At 45.2% G+C, this 20,925-nt stretch overlaps 1 protein-coding gene across 4 annotated transcripts in view; it reads left to right on the plus strand.

Moving 5' to 3' along the window:
• The window catches only part of LOC310766079 (protein EFR3 homolog A), a 55,904-nt gene that overhangs the window by 26,043 nt on the left and 8,936 nt on the right, over positions 1-20,925 (plus strand). For all 4 annotated transcript variants that reach the window (XM_083621972.1, XM_083621974.1, XM_083621973.1 and 1 more), the window contains 12 exons: positions 254-332; positions 1,804-1,939; positions 10,382-10,540; positions 11,350-11,464; positions 12,620-12,671; positions 14,308-14,480; positions 16,157-16,232; positions 16,379-16,540; positions 17,155-17,286; positions 18,040-18,107; positions 18,719-18,846; positions 20,579-20,667. In XM_083621972.1, coding sequence (XP_083478098.1) covers positions 254-332; positions 1,804-1,939; positions 10,382-10,540; positions 11,350-11,464; positions 12,620-12,671; positions 14,308-14,480; positions 16,157-16,232; positions 16,379-16,540; positions 17,155-17,286; positions 18,040-18,107; positions 18,719-18,846; positions 20,579-20,667 — 1,369 coding nt within the window. The remainder of the gene's footprint in view (positions 1-253; positions 333-1,803; positions 1,940-10,381; positions 10,541-11,349; positions 11,465-12,619; positions 12,672-14,307; positions 14,481-16,156; positions 16,233-16,378; positions 16,541-17,154; positions 17,287-18,039; positions 18,108-18,718; positions 18,847-20,578; positions 20,668-20,925) is intronic.

Here is a 20,925-nt window from a genome sequence, read left to right on the forward strand (position 1 = left end):
CTCATAGCTCTTACACTAAGCACATGTTTTGTATTTGGACATCTGTACAAAAATGCACCTGGAGAAACATCCCTAAAAGTTCACCTCTCATTCCAGAACGCCCCAATTCCTTTAAATGCAGTGGTTGCTTATTCATGCAGGCTGCTTCTTCTCAGAGTAACGCGACAGCCAAACTAGGATTTGACATCCGAACGAGCCCATTGTTAAATGTTGAAATTGCTACAGGTGCTTAATAATGGTTTGTTTTTAACAGACATTTAGACCATCACAGACTGTGGGACCCCAATGAATTTGCTGTCCACTGCTTCAAAATCATCATGTACTCCATACAGGTATGTTTACCCTGTACCTATTTCATAGTCAGTCAACAATAATCCATTAAGACAAAGGAGGAAGTTAGGGCTGGAACCAGCAGACGCCCCTCTGGATGTTTGCAGGGTCAGGCTTCTGCAACATTGGAGGGTCCATCATAATCGTTTCAGGGGTGTTCATGCTGGAGAATTTATCATTAGCTTCTAGTTTCTGCCGTTTAACTCTCTTCTCTCAAGTTCCTGATACATATTTTTGTAGTTTTGTTGAAGATAATATGTCTTGAGTATCCTCTCATGGTGTGGCAGGTTGAAAAATCGTTTCTGTTCTAGCAGGGTTTTCTGTTGACTGTTTTTTCTGTCCCTCCATCTGTATGTTTAGTTTTATTTAACAGGATTTATATACCCCTTAATCTTCAAAATCTCTAAGCAGTTTACATAGTATTTGTTGTTGTTGTTTAGTCGTTTAGTCGTGTCCGACTCTTCGTGACCCCCTGGACCAGAGCACGCCAGGCACTCCTGTCTTCCACTGCCTACCGCAGTTTGGTCAAACTCATGTTCGTAGCTTTGAGAACGCTGTCCCACCATCTCGTCCTCTGTCGTCCCCTTCTCCTTGCGCCCTCCATCTTTCCCAACATAGTATTTAAAATACATAAATTGAAGGCAGCCCTGTTTAGGGAAGCTTTTAATGTTTGATGTATTACAGTATTTTAATACTTTTTTGGAAGCCGCCCAGAGTGGCTGGGGAAGCCCAGCCAGATGGGCGGGGTATAAATAATAAATTATTATTATTATTATTATTATTATTATTATTATTATTATTATTATTATAAATTACACACCCACTCACCTCCCCTGCCCTCTCTGTTTTTTAGTTTGATAGATATATCAGTTTTGCTTGTATCTGTTTTCAGTTATTTTTTAATTTATAGCTTGATTGTGAGCTACTCTAAGTGCCTCATACCGGGGTGGAGAGCTGGGATAAAATGTATTCAATATCGACAAAATTGAACTCACTGTAGGTGCCAGGTTTTAGGGAAATACTGTTCGAAAACAGAAGGATAGATGAAAACATCCTAAAGATATTTGTTCTCTGCTGGACTGAAAATTAGTAGAGTTTGCTGTGAGGAGGAATTCCTTCCATCTGTTTTGAAATTCAAGCTCCCTTTACTGTGAAATTTAATTTCGTTCTTTCTGTTCCTTCAAATTCGTCTTCAAAACCCACAGCGCATTTTCTGGACCTCCAATGATTATTTTGTGTACCCTCCCCCCTTTGTGCTCTTTATTCTTCAAACTCTGTCATCTCCCACTTTTATTCAAATGCCTCTTTAGAGTGTAATACAGCCTAGCTTATCCTCTGGGTTCTCTGAAGCACCCAACTCCGGAGGTGTGCAAATGTGCCTTGGTATTATCAGTTAGAACGGTCAGCTCTGGAGCCATAGCTGTAGTTTTGAAGGGCTATAACGAGCTTTTGCTGTTTCCTTCCCCTTCCCAGGCGCAGTATTCTCATCATGTGATACAGGAAATCCTGGGGCACCTTGATTGCTGCAAACGAGACTCTCCCCGAGTTCGAGCCGGTATCATCCAGGTCCTTTTGGAGGCAGTGGCCATTGCTGCTAAAGGATCCATTGGTGAGACCGGCTAATTGAGGATGGCTTAAAAACCTGGGAGTTTTTGGAAGGGCTAGTTGGTTATGGAAACGTGGAATAGATAGTGCCATGTCTAATTCTGGTTTCCCTCCTCATATATCTACTTTCCCCCCGGTAGAAGAACAGTAGATTATTGGAGTTACTGGTTTCCCCCCCTTGTTTTTATTATGTATTTTGTGTTTTTGACTTGTATTTTAATGCTGTCCACTGCCCTGAGAATATAGATGAAGGGTGGTATACTACTACTACTACTACTACTACTACTACTAGTAGGGCTTGTAGGGCAGCAGCTGAAGAAGGAGCAAAAAGGGTTTTCTTGTGTGTGTGTTTCTTGTGGCTGATTAGCTGCTCTCCCTGTGCAAAGAGGACCGCTGTAGTCAGCCCCAACGACACGTTCTCAAGATGGAGGGTGAGGGAACAGCTGCAGTCGCCTGTGGTTCCTGCGCAATGTTTGCCATCTTGCCAAAGGTTGCAGGCAGCTTTACCTGCAGCAATTGCATGTTGATTGCCCTCTTAAAAGACAAAGTCCAGCAACTGGAGGAACGTGTAGCTACGCTCCAAAGAATTAGAGAGCTGGAGCTCTTCTTGGAAGCAACAGAGCACACCGTCTCCACCAAGGAGGAGACAGGGGACTCCCCTGAGAAGGAGGCTAGTTCACCAACACAGGAGCCAGATATATGGAGAAACGTGACTCAAAGAAGTAGGAGGCCCAGGTTTCGCTCTGATTGTTTAGAAATACACAATCGCTTTGAGGTCCTCTCCCCTAGCATGGAAGACGAAGAGCAGACTCCATTTGAGGATCTCTCCCTCATTACAGTCGATCAGGTATATGAAGACGAGCAGCAAAGTCAGCCCTCAGGGAATGTGCAGGCGACCTTGGAACGGACAGCTCACGGAAGAACCCCGACCAGACCTAAGAGGAGGCGTGTAGTGGTGATAGGGGATTCCCTACTGAGGGGAACAGAAGCAGTTATCTGTGGGCCTGACAAGATGTCTCGGGAAGTGTGCTGTCTCCCCGGGGCTAAGATCCAAGATGTAACTGAACGACTGCAAGGAATCATAAAACCCACTGACAAATACCCCTTCCTCTTGGTTCATGTGGGAACCAATGACACTGCAAGCAATAGCCTCCAGAAGATCAAAAGAGATTACGAGGCTCTGGGCAGGAAATTGAAGCAATTAAATGCACAAATTGTCATCTCATCTGTCCTCCCAGTTGAACGACGTGGCCCAGGGAGAGAGGGAAAAATAGTGGAAGTGAACAACTGGCTTCGCAAATGGTGTAAACAGGAACGGTTTGGATTCTTAGATCACGGAATGCAGTTTCTTGAAGATGGACTTCTGGCAAGCGATGGGCTGCACCTCACAACGGTTGGGAGGAATGTTTTTGCAAAAAATCTCAGAAACCTCATCAGGAGGGCTTTAAACTGACTAATGTGGGGGAGGGAGACAGTGGTCCTGAAGGTAGGAGTCTATCAATTGATGAAGATGATCATCCAAATGTCATAGACCGAATGGAGCAAACAGCACACAGACCTAGTGGTGGGAGGAAAAAATCCTTAAATAAGAGACACGGGGGAATGATTAATGGACTTCAATGTCTGTACACTAATGCGCAAAGCATGGGAAATAAACAAGATGAGCTTGAGCTCTTGGTGCAGCAAACTAAATATGACATAATAGGAATCACTGAAACCTGGTGGGATAAGTCCCACGATTGGAATGTAATAATGGAGGGATACAATCTATTTCAGAGAAACAGACCAGACAAGAAAGGAGGAGGAGTGGCGTTATATGTCAGGGATGTGTATACCTGTGAAGAGATCCAAGATTTAGAACCTCAAAGCCAAAGTGAGAGCATTTGGGTCAAAATTAAGGGAGAGAAGAACAACAGTGACCTCATTGTGGGAGTTTACTATAGATCCCCAAGCCAAACGGAGGACATAGATGATGCCTTCCTGGAACAGATGGCCAAGCATGCAAAAGGAAGGGAGATAGTAGTAATGGGGGACTTCAATTACCCGGATATTTGTTGGATGTCAAACTCAGCCAAGAGCATAAGGTCAAACAGATTCCTCACTGGCCTTGCAGACAACTTCATTGTCCAGAAAGTGGGAGAAGCAACAAGAGGAACAGCCATTTTAGATCTGGTCCTAACCAATGTTGATGACCTGGTTAGTGGGGTAGAAGTGGAAGGATCATTAGGCGCGAGTGATCATGCTCTTCTGAAGTTTACTATACAGCGGAAAGGAGCAGCCAAGCATACTAGGACACAATTTCTCGACTTTAAGAAAGCCGACTTCATAAAATTTAGGGAAATGCTGGGTGAGATCCCATGGACAGTAATACTAAAAGGAAAGGGAGTTCATGATGGCTGGGAGTTTGTTAAGAGGGAGATAGTAAAAGCACAACTTCAGGCAATACCAATGAGACGGAAACATGGAAGGTGCCTAAAGAAGCCAGGGTGGCTATCTAAAGAACTTTTAACTGAGTTAAGATTAAAAAAGAATGTGTACAAAAAATGGAAAAGGGGGGAAACCACCAAAGAGGAATTCAAACAAATAGCCAGCACGTGTAGACACAAAGTCAGAAAAGCTAAAGCACAGAATGAACTCAGGCTTGCTAGAGAGGTTAAAAGCAACAAAAAAGGCTTTTATGGGTATGTTCGTAGCAAAAGGAAGAACAAAGAAACAGTGGGGTCACTCAGAGGAGAAGATGGTGAAATGCAAACAGGGGACACAGAAAGGGCTGAACTCCTCAATGCCTTCTTTGCCTCAGTCTTCTCCGATAAAGAAAACAATGCCCGACCTGAAGAATTTGGAGCAAATGATTCAGCAGAGGAAACACAGCCCAGAATAACTAAGGAGATAGTACAAGAATACTTGGCTAGTCTAGATGTATTCAAGTCTCCAGGGCCAGATGAACTGCATCCAAGAGTATTAAAAGAACTGGCAGATGTGATTTCAGAACCACTGGCAGTCATCTTTGAGAATTCCTGGAGAACAGGCGAAGTCCCGGCAGACTGGAGGAGGGCAAATGTTGTCCCTATTTTCAAAAAGGGGAAAAGAGAGGACCCAAATAATTACCGCCCAGTCAGTCTGACATCAATACCAGGGAAGATTCTGGAGCAGATCATTAAGCAAACAGTCTGTGAGCACCTAGAAAGGAATGCTGTGATCACCAATAGTCAGCATGGATTTCTGAAAAATAAGTCATGTCAGACGAACCTGATCTCGTTTTTTGACAGAATTACAAGCCTGGTAGATGAAGGGAATGCAGTGGATGTAGCCTACCTTGATTTCAGCAAGGCATTTGACAAGGTGCCCCATGATATTCTTGTAAAGAAGCTGGTAAAATGCGGTCTTGACTATGCTACCACTCAGTGGATTTGTAACTGGCTGACTGACCGAACCCAAAGGGTGCTCATCAATGGTTCCTCTTCATCCTGGAGAAGAGTGACTAGTGGGGTGCCACAGGGTTCTGTCTTGGGCCCGGTCTTATTCAACATCTTTATCAACGACTTGGATGATGGACTCAAGGGCATCCTGATCAAATTTGCAGATGACACCAAACTGGGAGGGGTGGCTAACACCCCAGAGGACAGGATCACACTTCAAAACGACCTTGACAGATTAGAGAACTGGGCCAAAACAAACAAGATGAATTTTAACAGGGAGAAATGTAAAGTATTGCACTTGGGCAAAAAAAATGAGAGGCACAAATACAAGATGGGTGACACCTGGCTTGAGAGCAGTACATGTGAAAAGGATCTAGGAGTCTTGGTTGACCACAAACTTGACATGAGCCAACAGTGTGACGCGGCAGCTAAAAAAGCCAATGCAATTCTGGGCTGCATCAATAGGAGTATAGCATCTAGGTCAAGGGAAGTAATAGTGCCACTGTATTCTGCTCTGGTCAGACCTCACCTGGAGTACTGTGTCCAGTTCTGGGCACCACAGTTCAAGAAGGACACTGACAAACTGGAACATGTCCAGAGGAGGGCAACCAAAATGGTCAAAGGCCTGGAAACGATGCCTTATGAGGAACGGCTAAGGGAGCTGGGCATGTTTAGCCTGGAGAAGAGGAGGTTAAGGGGTGATATGATAGCCATGTTCAAATATATAAAAGGATGTCACATAGAGGAGGGAGAAAGGTTGTTTTCTGCTGCTCCAGAGAAGCGGACACGGAGCAATGGATCCAAACTACAAGAAAGAAGATTCCACCTAAACATTAGGAAGAATTTCCTGACAGTAAGAGCTGTTCGACAGTGGAATTTGCTGCCAAGGAGTGTGGTGGAGTCTCCTTCTTTGGAGGTCTTTAAGCAGAGGCTTGACAACCATATGTCAGGAGTGCTCTGATGGTGTTTCCTGCTTGGCAGGGGGTTGGACTCGATGGCCCTTGTGGTCTCTTCCAACTCTATGATTCTATGATTCTATGATTCTATGATACTATTATTAATTTTATTAATTTATTTTATTTTTATCATTTTGTTATATTAAATATCATATTCTCAGAATCTCCTTTTGACAGCCTTGGGGCATGTGTGCTAAAGTTAATTTATCCCTTTCAAAGAGCTGTGACCGGAAGTAGCTCCAGTAAACAGAGGTGTGACCCAGCGTGCAAGGACTAATTACTGCTAATTGGTCTGCAGATAAAATGCAGGATCTGTAGGCGCAGAGAGAGAGAGAGAGAGAGAGAGAAGGCAAGTGGAAGTAGACCTGGCAGGAAGCCTCAGGCTCTCAGAGCAAAGGCAGGAGTCTCAGTGCGATCGTGAAGCAGGAGGGACAAGTGGTCCTTGGGGACGAGAGTGAGCGAATGCCAGGATATTTTTGTGTGCGATAAATGGAGTCTCAGGAAGGGAGTCCTTGTGATGGAGCCTGGTGTCAAACTCACTGCGTAGAAGATGTTGGGGCCACAGGATACCCAGATGGTAAGGATGCCCATGTTGCAGAAGAGGCACCCTGAGGATTCGCCTCGTTGTCTTTTTATTGTTGACTTCTACACGTTGTTTTTTCCCAGTTGGTGGGTGTTTTTAATTCAGCTTTTTCCAAAACGGAAACTTGGCGTGATAGCTTGCTGGTTTGTTGGTCTTCTTTTGACTCTGGTGCTCGCTTGTTGCGACAAACTGCTTTTGTTGTTTGATTTTTTTTGTTGCTCTGGAGTCTGAACTTAATGAGGAGTAAGAGGTGCAGAGTGTCCTCATTCTAAAGCCCTGGAACCTCTTGGCCAGACATCATGTTTTGCTCCACATGTGGGCGCTGGCATCTTTATCATGGCATTTGTACTTTGAAACATGCATGGGGCGGATTTAGGGATGTGCAAGTGGTGCGCACACGCTGGGCACTGAGCCAAGGGCGCAGGGTTTTGGGAAGGGGGCACGAGGTTCTGACAGGGTCCTAAAGTCCTCCCACTTCCTTCCCAAACCTTGTTAGTGCTTTCCCAGCTTTTGGGGAGGAGATGAGAGGTCTCTAGGACCGCGTCAGAGCTTCGTGCCTCTTTCCCAAAGCCCCTGCAACTTGTTTACCTCGATTTGGGAGGGCAGTGGGGGGGCGCTTGGCAGGAGGGAAGGAGTAAGATTTTGGCCTTGCACAGGACACCAAGTCTGCCGCTGCATGCACGCATTTTAGAAACCCTCACCAAATCTGAAGGCAGTTCCTACTAGCAGCTGGGTTCGCCTCATAGCCCCATCATAAAAGGTAAAGGGACCCCTGACCATTAGGTCCAGTCGTGGCTGACTCTGGGGTTGCGGCGCTCATCTCGCTTTATTGGCCGAGGGAGCCGGCGTACAGCTTCTGGATCATGTGGCCAGCATGACTGAGCCGCTTCTGGAGAGCCAGAGTAGCGCATGGAAACGCCATTTACCTTCCCGCCGGAGCGGTACCTATTTATCTACTTGCACTTTGACGTGCTTTCGAAGTGCTAGGTTGGCAGGAGCAGGGACCGGGCAACGGGAGCTCACCCCGTTGCGGGGATTCGAACCGCTGACCTTCTGATCGGCAAGTCCTAGGCTCTGTGGTTTAACCCACGGCGCTACCCGCGTCCCTTTATAGCCCCATCATAGCTCAGTGGTAAAGGGGGGGGGCTCTGGCTTTGCATGCAGAAGGTCCCAGGTTCAATCTTCAGTGGCATTTCCAGTTGCAAAAAAGATTAGGAGACCAGGGGAAAACACACACTTTCAGGCCATCTCTCAACCCCCCTGTGTAGATAAGGAGCTTGGCCCGGGCTATAGCAGAGGGAAATGTGTTTGATGGAACCTTGAGGCTGGATACTGTTTGCTCCCCGATCACAACTGTCTGCATCCTGGCCCAGTTAAGAAGAGAGCGCTGGCCTCACACACGAAGCGGAACGCTGTGGGTATACAGGCGTGCGTAGAGGGGCTCACAGACACCTGTTAGAACAAGGGTATTTTTCAAATACTGCTGCCGACAAGATTTTATCCTGTCATGGATGCTTTCATTGAAATTCCTGCATTGCCGACGGCGGCAGCAAGAGTTTTGATCGCAGCAAAATGGAAGAGTAATGAAATCCCCTCTATACAAGATTGGATCCAAAAGCTGACAGAATATGCCGAATTAGATGGTTTATCAGTAAAAATAAAGAATAAATCAAAACAGGAATTTGTTTCAAAATGGGAAGTTTTCAAAGAATATCTGAAAAATAAATATAGTAGTTTAAATTCTGTTGCAGCATTCAAGGAACTTCAGTAATAGTTGCAAGGTAGATATAAGAAATTAGATTTATTAAGAATAAGTTTAATTATGATAAAAGTGTGTATTGGCAATAAGTAATATGAATTTGAAATATGGAATAGACGGGAGGTTGGGTCTTTAGTGTTAAGACCAATAGATGTTTTATTGTTTGCTAAGAAAATTATGTGTCTGTGGTTATTCTTGTGGGGTTGGACTAGAGGACCTTCAGGGTCCCTTCCAACTCTATGATTCTATACTCTGATAACAAACTGTATTCTTAAATTTTTCAGAGCACAATGGGGCTTTTTCGTCCCCTCGGCTCTAAAATTATACAAGGCCAAAACGTTGGCACAGCTCCTGTATGGATCCTTTCTGGGCCCCGCCTTCCTCTGCTTTCTCCCCCCTTGAGAGAGTTCAATCCAAACTCCTTAGAGCTCTCCTCCAAGTGCCCAGATGTGTCTCAAACGCATGGGTTAGACTAGAAACGGCGATGATGAGAGTGGAGGCTTATATCTGCCTAACATCAATCTACAAATGGCGGACATTGAGTCTGCTCCCCCGAGGAATAGCCCCACTGACCCTCTGCAACCAGTTCCAGTCAGACTGGCAGACAGCAGTCCTGAACACCCCTCAGAAACTGGGTTTTGCCCCTCAAGCCCTTCTAAGTCTGGGGTTGGGCCAGGCAAAAGCTACAGTCAGGCAAAGAATCATAGACACCGAGAGACAACAGGACTGCTCAAGGTGCCCAGACTATAAAATTGGAGAAATCGAGAGATATATAGCTGCACCGGCAGCATATCTCTTCTTTCTCATATCCAAAAATGCAAGAAGGGCCTCTACTCTCATCAGAAGCTTGGCTCTGCCCTCACCAGTCCTGGAAGGAGCCTTTTAAAAAGTCCCATATGCTCAGAGACTTTGCGCCTGTTCATTGGGGGAGAGAGGAAGCCCAGAGCACTTGTTCTTTAGATGTCCCTTTTAGGAAGAGGCACGTAGTGAGACCATTGATCCCCTGTTGGTGAGGCTTGCTGACCTCCTAGAAAAGCAAAAATTCGACCTTTTCCTGTTAGGCAAAGATCATAAGACGACCCGGATGGTCGCCAGATTCTGTGTACAGATCTGTAGGCGCAGACCATCCCCTAACCCAAACTAGTTCGTTAAGAAAATCCCCAAACTCAGTTCCATGGGTGACTCTGGGTCATCTCTCTGCGGTAGCTTATCTTAAAGTTTTAAGTGTCTATATGCTTATTGCAGTTATAATTTTTAAATTTATTGTTGTACATTGTTTTAATTGTTTGTTTTCCTTCTGTGTCTGTACCCCCAAGTGTGTTTTATAAGCTGGTCTCCGACCTTAATAAATTATCTATCTATCTATCTATCTATCTATCTATCTATCTATCTAACTATCTACTCTGATAGGGAAGCTGCACATAGATACTGATGTCAGGTAAAACATCAAAACATTTACCTGATATTTTGGAGCCTGTCATACAGTTCTTAAATTTCGCTGGAAGCAGCCAAGAGTGGGCGGGGTATTCTTATCATCATCATGTTCTGTTTATGAACTTTATGTATTTCTCAGTTTTTATTATATTATTTGTGGTTATTTTATTGTTAACTGCCCTTGGATATTTGGATAATAACTAAATAGCCTTTGCTTCTGACCTCCAGTTTTGTGAAAGTTCCCTGTCCTTGAAAAACGAGATTCCGGCTGATGTGTTTGTCGTCTTTTGCACAGGCCCAACCGTCCTGGAGGTGTTTAACACGCTGCTGAAGCACCTGAGCTTGAGTGTGGATTTTGAACTGGGCCAAGACGCTGATGGCAAAGGTAGCCTCAATAGCCGCACGAAGGAGAGCGATGAGAAGATCGTCCAGAATGCCATCATTCAAACTATTGGTGAGTCAGTCAGATATTCCCCCTTAGGTGGGTGTATGCTAGCAAAAAATTGAAATCCTGTGTTGCATTTTTTGGGGGGAAGCTTCATGATGGAGCCGAGCTTTTGAACCCAGGTCTTCACCACAAGGACTGTAGCTGCGACACCAGCCACCACACTGGTTTCATCTTGCAAAGTGCTTAGAAGGACTTTCTACCAAGATGGGACGCAGTTCAGTGCTTCTGTTCAGTTTCGAGAAATTGGGTCATTTCACCTTGGGAATAACAGACATTTGTGGGGCTCAGAATAAACCTAGCCTTTCTAAGAGCCCTCTCAGAAGAAAACCACAAGGGGAGCTGGCCTGGTCTGGGTGATCTTTCTCAGCTTATTAAACCAGCTCCTCTCCTCCTCCCCAGCCGTGTGCTGGCTTCAACGCTTCATTTGTGGGAGTTTTTAAGCCAGAGCTGCCTGTTACATCCAAACCAGGAAACTCAGGCCTAATGACTGTCTAAGTGTCAAGATTAACTAACATTTAAAGCAGATTTTCTCGGTTTGGACATCAGGGAACACTGGAATGATGTGCTCTGAAGCCCACATGGGAGGGGAGGAATGCTTGGGCCAGACTCTCATTCCCAGCTTCATAAACTGGGGGAGATTGTCCAAACCAGACAGTGGCTCAGATTTGTTAACGCAAGGCAGCTGTTATTCCAGAAGATCTGGTGGGAGGAAGACAGTGATGTGGACCCAATTTAATCCTTGAATTCTCAGGCCTTCTCTGTTTTATGAACAGGTGGCCCAGCGTTGCCTCATCCTTCCCTTTTCCGTTCCGTAGGTTTCTTTGGCAGCAACCTCCCAGATTACCAGCGCTCCGAAATAATGATGTTCGTTATGGGGAAGGTCCCTGTGTTTGGGTCAGCATCTCAGACCGTGGACACCAGCCAGTTGGGGTTTGTACTTTTCCTCTTGCCTGTTCCAGAACTCTGGTGGTTCTTAAAACTGTGGCCTGCCTTTTGCGCTTCCTGCTGTCTTTGCAATTCCACTGGCTTTGAGGGAAGATGATCCCTTGGTGAACCCTTAGGGATACGATTAGCTGTAAATAAAAAACAATTAAGCACCTGCAATTGATCATTTTTCCCAGTACACACATACTAAGTATTTGTTTCAGGTGTGGGAATGAGGATTACGGTTGATCCAAAGGCCTCCCAGGAAAAAATAATTCCGAAAGCAGGGAGAGAGGTGGCACTGCGTAGCCATCAGGTCTGGGAGTTCCAGACTCCAGGGGTGGCTGCCTGCAGAAGGAGAATGTGTGAGATTGCTTAAGAGAGGAGGTGATCTGAGGGTGACAGAATCGGATGAGCATGGCTCACAAGCCCATGAGGTCTTAGTTCACTGAGGATTGTCTCTGGTCCTGCCTTTCCCAACAGGCTTCCTGCAGAATTGCCCCAAGAACCAGAACAGTCATGCAGGAATGGTGAAGGAGGTCTTAGGGAGATGCATGCCTATAAGTCATTTTTGCCCTTACTTGTTGCCTCTGGTCATTTTCTGACTCCTTCCCATGGCATGTGTCAGCAGCAGCCCTGAGTTTGCACGTGTGACTTATCAGTTGGTCCGTGTGTATCTCAGTGCTAGTATGGCAGGAATGGCCCTTCAGGGCGTTCTGTCACTCCAGGTATCAGCGGGCAGGAAGTGGTTGCCAGTAGTGAATCATAGCAGGAGATTAAAAATGGGATATTATGCCTGCCGTAATGAACTTAGCTGGAATGTAAGCAGAAGGCATCTGGGACATGCCTCTCCTCTCTTGGAGTTGACTGCTGGAATGCCATCTGGCAGGGAATTACAAAAAACGTTGCTGCTCGCAATGTTCTTTGCCAGTCTGTTCTGTATGCATCTGGGTGTGGTGTGCGTTGCTTGAGAGATGGGTCTGGTAGAGTGTTTGCCACAGAGTTATGGGGACTTGCCCAAACTAAGTAGCCGGCCGTGGCTCTGGCTGGAAACAACAGCAGAGGTGCAGCTTGCACTCAAAACATGCACAGTTCTAGTGTGTGAGCTCGATCACGGAGCCATATTGATCTAAAGTACAGCTCTTTTCTGCTCCCATCCAGGGATTTGGGAACCAGGAGGATTCAGATCATGTTGCTGCGGTCTTTGCTTATGGTAAGTCTGATAATGGCTCCGCAGAGGAGTATGGTGTGTGTGTGTGTGTGTGTGTGTGTGAGATGTGTCTGTTTTCAGTGGGACACACGGTCTCTAGGCTTTTGTCATGAAGTAGGATGCATGGATAAGTTTAAATATTTCGGTTTCATTTCAGCTGTGGGTGAGAACTCTTGTTTTTATTATTTATCTCTTACCCACCCTTCACCCAGAGGTCCCAGGGCAGGTTGCAGTACTGAAACACAGCATTAAAAACAACTTAAAAATGAGGTGGGTCCTAAAAACGGTGGGTGGCGCTGTGGTCTAAACCACTGAGCCTCTTGGGCTTGCCAATCAGAAGGTTGGCGGTTTGAATCCCTGCGACGGGGTGAGCTCCCGTTGTTCAGTCCCTGCTCCTGCCAACCTAGCAGTTCAAAATCACACCAAAAAGTGCAAGTAGATAAATAGGTACTGCTCCAGCAAGAAGGTAAACAGCATTTCTGTGTGCTGCTCTGGTTTCGGTGTTCCGTTGCGCCAGAAGCGTCTTAGTCATGCTGGCCACATGACCCGGAAAAACTGTCTGTGGACAAACGCCGGCTCCCTCGGCCTGTAAAGCGAGATGAGCGCCACAATCCCAGAGTCGTTTGTGACTGAACTGGACTGAACTGTCAGGGGTCCTTTACCTTTTTAGGTAAGAGTAGAATCTCTCCCACCAACTGCCCCACAGCTAAATTCACCATCTTGTGGGGCATCTTGGGCCAACATGAGGAAGCATGTCCACATGGCCAGTCAGTCACCGAAACTGAGGGCCGGGTCACGCAGAGCAGATTTCCAGGTCATGCGAGATGTTGAACAGGTGATGAGAAGGCACCTGCTAGTTGTGCTCCCATACTCTTCCACAAGTGCAGCTCACCTGTGGGCCTTCTTCTCTTGTTGGATCGCAGCTCCCTTCAGCCCTGACTGTGGGCCACACTAGATGGAGCTGTTGGGAATAGAAGAAGAGAAGAGTTTGGATTTGATATCCCGCTTTATCACTACCTGAAGGAGTCTCAAAGCGGCTAACATTCTCCTTTTCCCTTCCTCCCCCACAACAAACACTCTGTGAGGTGAGTGGGGCTGAGAGACTTCAGAGAAGTGTGACGAGCCCAAGGTCACCCAGCAGCTGCATGTGGAGGAGCGGGGAAGCGAACCCAGTTCACCAGATTACGAGTCCACTGCTCTTAACCACTACACCATACTGGCTCATCCAAGATCCAAGATCAGTTGCAAGAGTGTTGCAGGGTAGCCGCCTCTGCCCTGCTGTTGATTGACGGATTATATTTCTATGCCGCTTTTCATTCACATAAATCACAAAGCAGCTCTCAAGCAATAAATAACAATAACATAATAGAAAATCATATCGAATAATTAGCAAATAATCAGTAAAGCAATAGCAATCTATAAAACACTATTAACAAAACAACTTTTTTAAAAAACCAAACAGTGTAATTGCAACAAAAGTCATGCTATGTGTAAACAGCAAAATATGATCCATCCTTAGGTATCTGGATTCACTGTGCAAACTGCTTAGGTATATTTGAACTGCTGCTGCTATTCTGAATATTGTGGATGAGCAAGAACTGTGTCAGTAACACTTGCTTTATCTTGAACCCCTTGGCAGGTCACCTCGGGGTACAATGCCAAAAGCATCATGACTGTCCTCTCAGCCCCGTTCCTGGATCCCCTGCTGTCGTCTTCGCTCACGGAAGACAGCGAGCTCCGACAGCTGGTTCTGGAAATACTACACAATCTTATTGACCGGCACGACAACAGAGCAAAGCTCAGAGGAATAAGGTAGGATACCAGGGGGGTGAAACCGAACAAAAATGCCACTTTGCGTTAAACAGCCTCAGGAAAATGTGGTGATGATCGGCGCAGTTGCCTCAAAATTAACCTGTGAAATGGTTTTGCTGTATATAAACTAGGGCTGCAGTATTTTGACAAAAAGGTGCCTCTGAGATTGCAAATCCTACCTGGAGAGTTATTTCCCTGTTTGCATGTATCGTCAGAAGGCAAGTAATTGTCTTTAGAACTTGTTCCTTTTCATGTGCAGATGCAAATTAATTGATTTAATCAAATCATCAGCTGATGCTTACACAGTGAATCAGTTAAGAGTTCTTTTAATTAGGTGTTAGACCTAACAGGGGGTTCCCACTGCCTCGCTTTCTCTTGTGCTCCTTCCAGAAAAAATATGGAGAGTCACAACAAGAGGGGCATTTCAGGAGTGCTTCCCCAGGGGAACTTGACAGGCAATTGCAATTGACATCTTTTCAGCTCCTTGCAAAGACACTTGTTTTTGCTCAGGCTATTGAGCGTTGATACTTCAGCTCTTCTGCTGGAGCATTTTTCAGTTGGCTAACTTTACGGTGATCATGCTTATGATGATGCAATGTTTTTAACTTTTCCAGCAATTGTATGACTAGTTTTGTGGTTCTTGTTTTAACTTCTGTGCATTTTTGTTTTTGAATTATAAGTCACTTTGAGACATTGTTGGTTTAAGGGGACTAATAATAATAATAATAATAATAAAATAGTAATAAAATAGTAATAAAATAATAATAAATGGCGCGGGTGGCGCGGTGGGTTAAACCACAGAGCCTAGGACTTGCTGATCAGAAGGTCAGCGGTTTGAATCCCCGCGACGGGGTGAGCTCCCGTTGCTCTGTGCCTGCTCCTGCCAACCTAGCAGTTCGAAAGCACATCAAAGTGCAAGTAGATAAATAGGTACCGCTCCGGCGGGAAGGTAAACGGCGTTTCCGTGTGCTGCTCTGGTTCGCCAGAAGTGGCTTAGTCATGCTGGCCACATGACCCGGAAGCTGTCTGTGGACAAACGCCGGCTCCCTTGGCCTATAGAGCGAGATGAGCGCCGCAACCCCAGAGTTGGCCACGACTGGACCTAACGGTCAGGGGTCCCTTTACCTTTACCTAATAATAAAATAATAATAATAATAATAATAATAATAATAATAATAATAATAATAATAGCGGCAACATAAATGCATGCAATCTCACTAAGTGTCATGTTGTATTAGCAATCTGTGTTCTATTCTGTATTGCTTTTGGTAAACATAGTTTCTTCCGTCTTCTTCCTTTGAAGAGGACAAATTCTAGAGTTGTGCCAGAATTTTTCATATAGGTATTTTTTTAAATGAACGCTTGAGTATGTGACAAAAGAGAGATGATCAGAGTTGTTCATGACCCACCCTATTCCCGTGACTATAATTTGTTTTAAACTGTTTTTAATATTAAAATTTAAATTGCTGTAACCTGTCCTGGGTCGTTATGGTTCTGAGCGGGTAAGAAATGGAAATAATAAGTTGATGATGATAAATTGTGAATTCTCTGGAATTGAACACAAACTTGGAAAAGATGGGGGTAATTATAACTTGCATCTTCATCTCAGCACACAATGATGATAATATGTTTAGGGTTTTTTGAAATTAAGAATTGTGTATTTGTTCCATATTTAGAATAATACCTGATGTGTCTGATCTGAAGATAAAGCGAGACAAAATTTCGCGGCAAGATGTGAGCTTCATGAAGAAGGTAATTGCAAGAAGCAGGAAGGTTTTCCTTTGCTGAGTTCCTTCTGCATCCCTTAAAACACGTTGTCATTCTCCACTGATTTGCTCTTACCTTCGAAAAATCCTCTCTACCTGCTGCGTTTCCTGAGATTTCCCTCTCCTTTGCAGCACGGCCAGCAGCTGTACAGGCACGTTTACATGGGCTGCAAAGAGGTCGACAACGTGCATAAGAACTTTGAGCTGCTCTACACGTCTCTTGCTCTGATAACGATTGAACTCGCCAACGAAGAGGTGGTGACCGACCTCATCCGCCTGGCCATTGCCTTGCAGGTATGTGCGGCAGGAAGACATAATAATAATAATAATAATAATAATAATAATAATAATAATACAGTGGTACCTCGGGTTAAGAACTTAATTCGTTCCGGAGGTCCGTACTTAACCTGAAACTGTTCTTAACCTGAAGCACCACTTTAGCTAATGGGGCCTCCTGCTGCCGCCGCACCACCGGAGCACGATTTCTGTTCTCATCCTGAAGCAAAGTTCTTAACCTGAAGCACTATTTCTGGGTTAGCGGAGTCTGTAACCTGAAGCGTATGTAACCCGAGGTACCACTGTAATAATAATAATAATAATATATAAAAAAATTACCAGCCAGATGGGCGGGGTACAAATAATAATTATTGTAATTATAATAATTTTTACCCTGCCCATCTGGCTGGGTTTCTCCAGCCACTCTGGGAGGCTTCCAACAAAGATTAAAAATACATTAAAATGTCACACATTAAAAACTTCCCTGAACAGGGCTGACTTCAGATGTCTTCTAAAATCCCAGGGGGGTGTACTTTGGCTGGAACCACGAGTTGTGCACGATCCAGAAATGTCTTCAAGCAGGTGTGTCGGTGCCTTTCAATGTTCTCCCTCTCCTTCCCCCCACCTTAAAGGATACTGCCATCCTGAATGAGGATAACCTGCCAATGTCTCACCGCTGCAGCATCATGGCGCTGGTCGCCGCGTACCTCAACTTCCTGAGTCAGATGATCGCAGTGCCTGCCTTCTGCCAGCACATCAGCAAGGTGTGCAGTTGTGCCTTCCTTCCTTCCTTCCTTCCTTCCTTCCTTCCTTCCTTCCTTCCTTCCTATCCAGGGGTGACCAGTTTCCGCGTTCTTGGGGGCCGTCTTATTTCTGGGAGAAGGGGCAGCAGAAAATGTGGCTTTTCTTGTTCTTTGGAGTTTTAATTGTGTAAACTTCCCTGGAATTAATCTGAAGGACAGGAAGTATATAGATATTTTGAATGAACGAATATTAATATGCTTGCTGCATAATACAGCCGCCCTTCACAGGTGTCCAAGCTCTGTAAGAGTGTTGGCACCATCAAGTGACGATCACAAAATCACAAGTTGTGGATCACATTCAAGTATGGAGGCTTGCCTGCTTCCTTAGTCTCTTGCAACACTGGGAAACAATTTCCCCCCCTTACTGTCAGCAGACACCTCAGGACCTTTCTGTCTTTCTCTTTAGGTTCCCACCTGATCAAACCTCCTTTTAAATCCTTCACAGGGAAGAAAGGCCATCAAGCTGTTCAACGTGCAAATTGAAAATTGAACCTTGACAAATTTGCATGTTTGATGATTTTTTCTTCCCCCTGAAGGATCATGTTCCTGCTTGTTGATAGTCCTGTAACCCGTGAGTCTTCCCGTGCATCCAGCAAAACCAGCTTTTTGCGAACTGTTAATGATCTCCCTGCAGAGAGTAACGAATCTGCCTCTGCAGTTCAGATTTTGTTCTTTTCTGCGGATGGTTTAATTTTATTTTTTGGTGCTTTTTAGGTCATTGAAACCAGAACTGTGGAAGCACCGTACTTTTTGCCAGAAACCATATTCAGAGACAAGTGCAGGTAAATGTTGCATGTTTTGTTAGTAGTGGAAATTTTGCATTGTGGCCAGTTGGTTGACTTTTGCAACAAGATGAGGGAAATTTAATACCTAAAGTGAACACTGAGTCTCCATGTTAATTTGCTGTTTCCAGTGCCTGAGTAATAATAATAATAATAATAATAATAATAATAATAATAATAATAATAATAATAATAATAAATTATTATTTATTTATACCCTGCCCACTCTGGGCAGCTCCCAACAGAATTAAAAGCACAATAGAACATCAAACATTAAAAACTTCCCTAAACAGGGCTTCCTTGAGTGGTTTCCTAATTTATTTCTTCTCTCTTGCTACATTCAAATGAAGTGATAGCTTGAAAAGCATACAGTGTGAAGTGGTTTAAAATTTGCTTATGACAAATTTGTTAAATTTGTTTATGACAATGTTGATTGATTGGAGGGGGAAGGGACGGAATATTGTGAAGAGAGGAATGGGGTTAGTTGGAGGAGGGCATGGCTGGCTGGCTGGCACTCTGAGCGTTCCCCTCCTTCCGACCTCCTGAGCTGCGCATCCCACTTGCGCCTTCTTAATTTCTTGCCTGAACTCCTGCACTTTTGCTCCCGACAGTCTCCCCAAAGCCTTAGACAAGGACGACAAGAACTTGTTTTTCCTGACTCACAAGATTGCGGAATCCTTGGGCGGCAGCGGATACAGCGTGGAGAGGCTCTCTGTGCCTTACGTGCCCCAGGTGACAGGTGAGCGGTTGCGTGGTTCTGATTGTGGCGCCTGCTCGTCCATCGTGCTTGTGTCTCACGTCCGGCTGGTCACCTGCCTCTTCCCGTGAGCATCAAATAGGGGTGCAGGCAGAGCTCCGATTTCTGGAGAAGTAAATGTGGTTTGTTTTTTCTTTTGCTTCTGGAGCTTTTCACACTCTTAACAATCACAGAGTGTTGTACAGAGTCAGATCTATGGTCCATAGGACTAAGTCTCCCTACACGGACTGGCAGCAGCTCTCCAGGGTTTCCGGCAGGTTTCCCCCCCTAACTTTACCAGAGATGCTCAGAATTGAGCCTGGGACCATCTTCTTCCAGCCCTTCCTTGAAACCTGGTACAGCTGCCTTATCTTTTCAAAGTGATAGTTAAGAAATATGAAGTTACATCCACTGCAAGGCCGCCATCCACTTGTGGGATAATGCCATGAGGAGCCAGTGTGGTGCAGAAGTGCCGGACTAGGACCTGGGAGGCCAGGGTTTGAATCCCCACTCAGCCGTGAAACTCACTGGGTGGCCTTTGGGGTCCATCACTGTCTCTTAGCCCAATCTACCTCACAGGGTTACTGTGAGGATTAAATGAGGAGGGGGAGAGTCATCGACATGCCACCTGGAGCTCTTTGAAAAGGAGGAATAGAAATTCAATAAAACGACAACAACAACAACAGCAGCAGCAACAAAATTTATTATTTATACCCTACCCATCTGGCTGAGCTTCCCCAGCCACTCTGGGTGGCTCCCAAAAGAACATTAAAAACATGATAAAAGATCAAACATTAAAAATTTCCCTAAACAGTGCTGCCTTCAGATGTCTTCTAAAAGTCAGATAGTTGTTTATTTCTTTGACATCTGATGGGAGGGTGTTCCACAGGGCGGGCGCCACTACCAAGAAGGCCCTCTGCCTGGTTCCCTGTAACCTCACTTTGCGCAGTGAGGGAACTGCCAGAAGGCTCTTGGAGCTGGACCTCAGTGTCCAGGCAGAACGATGGGGGTGGAGACGCTCCTTCAGGTATACTGGGCCGAGGCTGTTTAGGGCTTTCAAGGTCAGCACCAACACTTTGAATTGTGCTCGGAAAAGTACTGGGAACCATGCTGTCAGAATCCTCTCCCCCTCCTCCTTCCTTGTTCCAGGGGCCTCTCCTTTCCTCTGTCCTGCACAACTTGTCCCCTTGGATTAGTAATTGCAGGTGCCCAGATTGTGATTTAGATGGGCTGCTTGACGATGGACAAGGGGGTTTGCCTCCCATCTAGGTCAGTGGCATGAACTTTCCAAGGGGTCCCCTGAGATAGATGGGTGCGAGGTTCTCTTCCGTAGGATGCCATGCAGGCCAGAGCAGTAACTCTTTGGCCTCTTGTGACCACCACCCTTCCTGTCCCAGCCATCCGTCACATCTGTGGCTGCCACTCAAATTATTTGAAAACTTGACCCTGAGATGCACCGTAACTGCCACTAAATGGTCACTAAATAAAACTACATGTTAGCTTTGTCAGAATGTAGAAAATGGCGAAGAAGTCAGTAAGCTCAATGGGTTGTCTTCAATGTTAGTCCTGCCCAGAGTTGACCCATTGAAATTAATGGATTTAGCTAAAGTTCTCATTTTAATGAGTACTTTCAGTAGAACTTAGTTGGCTACTGTCTCAGAGGGGCCCTTCCTCCTCCTCCACAATGAAATAAAGGCTCTTTCTAAATTTTATTTTGGGTTGTCCATGTCTGCAGATGAAGACCGGCTGTCCCGAAGGAAGAGTATTGTGGATACTGTATCTATTCAAGTGGACATTCTCCCTGGCAATGGCACAGAAGACAAGGTGAGTTTATTCTCTGCCAGGTCGTACAATGAGTCTTAAAGGAACTTCTCCCTTGCTTCTCTCATTTTAGAGAGAGGGCAGAATAACTTTGTGCTGTCCATGATTTAGAGTCTTGCTCCTGAGGCTATGTTGACAATGCAAATGTTCTGTGCTTGGTGTCATTCTTACATTTAATTTCTTTGACCTCACAACTGTTTGAACAACTCTCTACTTCAGAATTTTAGACCCCTGATAAGTAAAATTCTTGTTCTGGTGATG

This window comes from Podarcis filfolensis, assembly GCF_964270895.1.
Source record: "Podarcis filfolensis genome assembly, chromosome: 7".
NCBI classification, from domain to species: Eukaryota; Metazoa; Chordata; class Lepidosauria; order Squamata; family Lacertidae; genus Podarcis; species Podarcis filfolensis.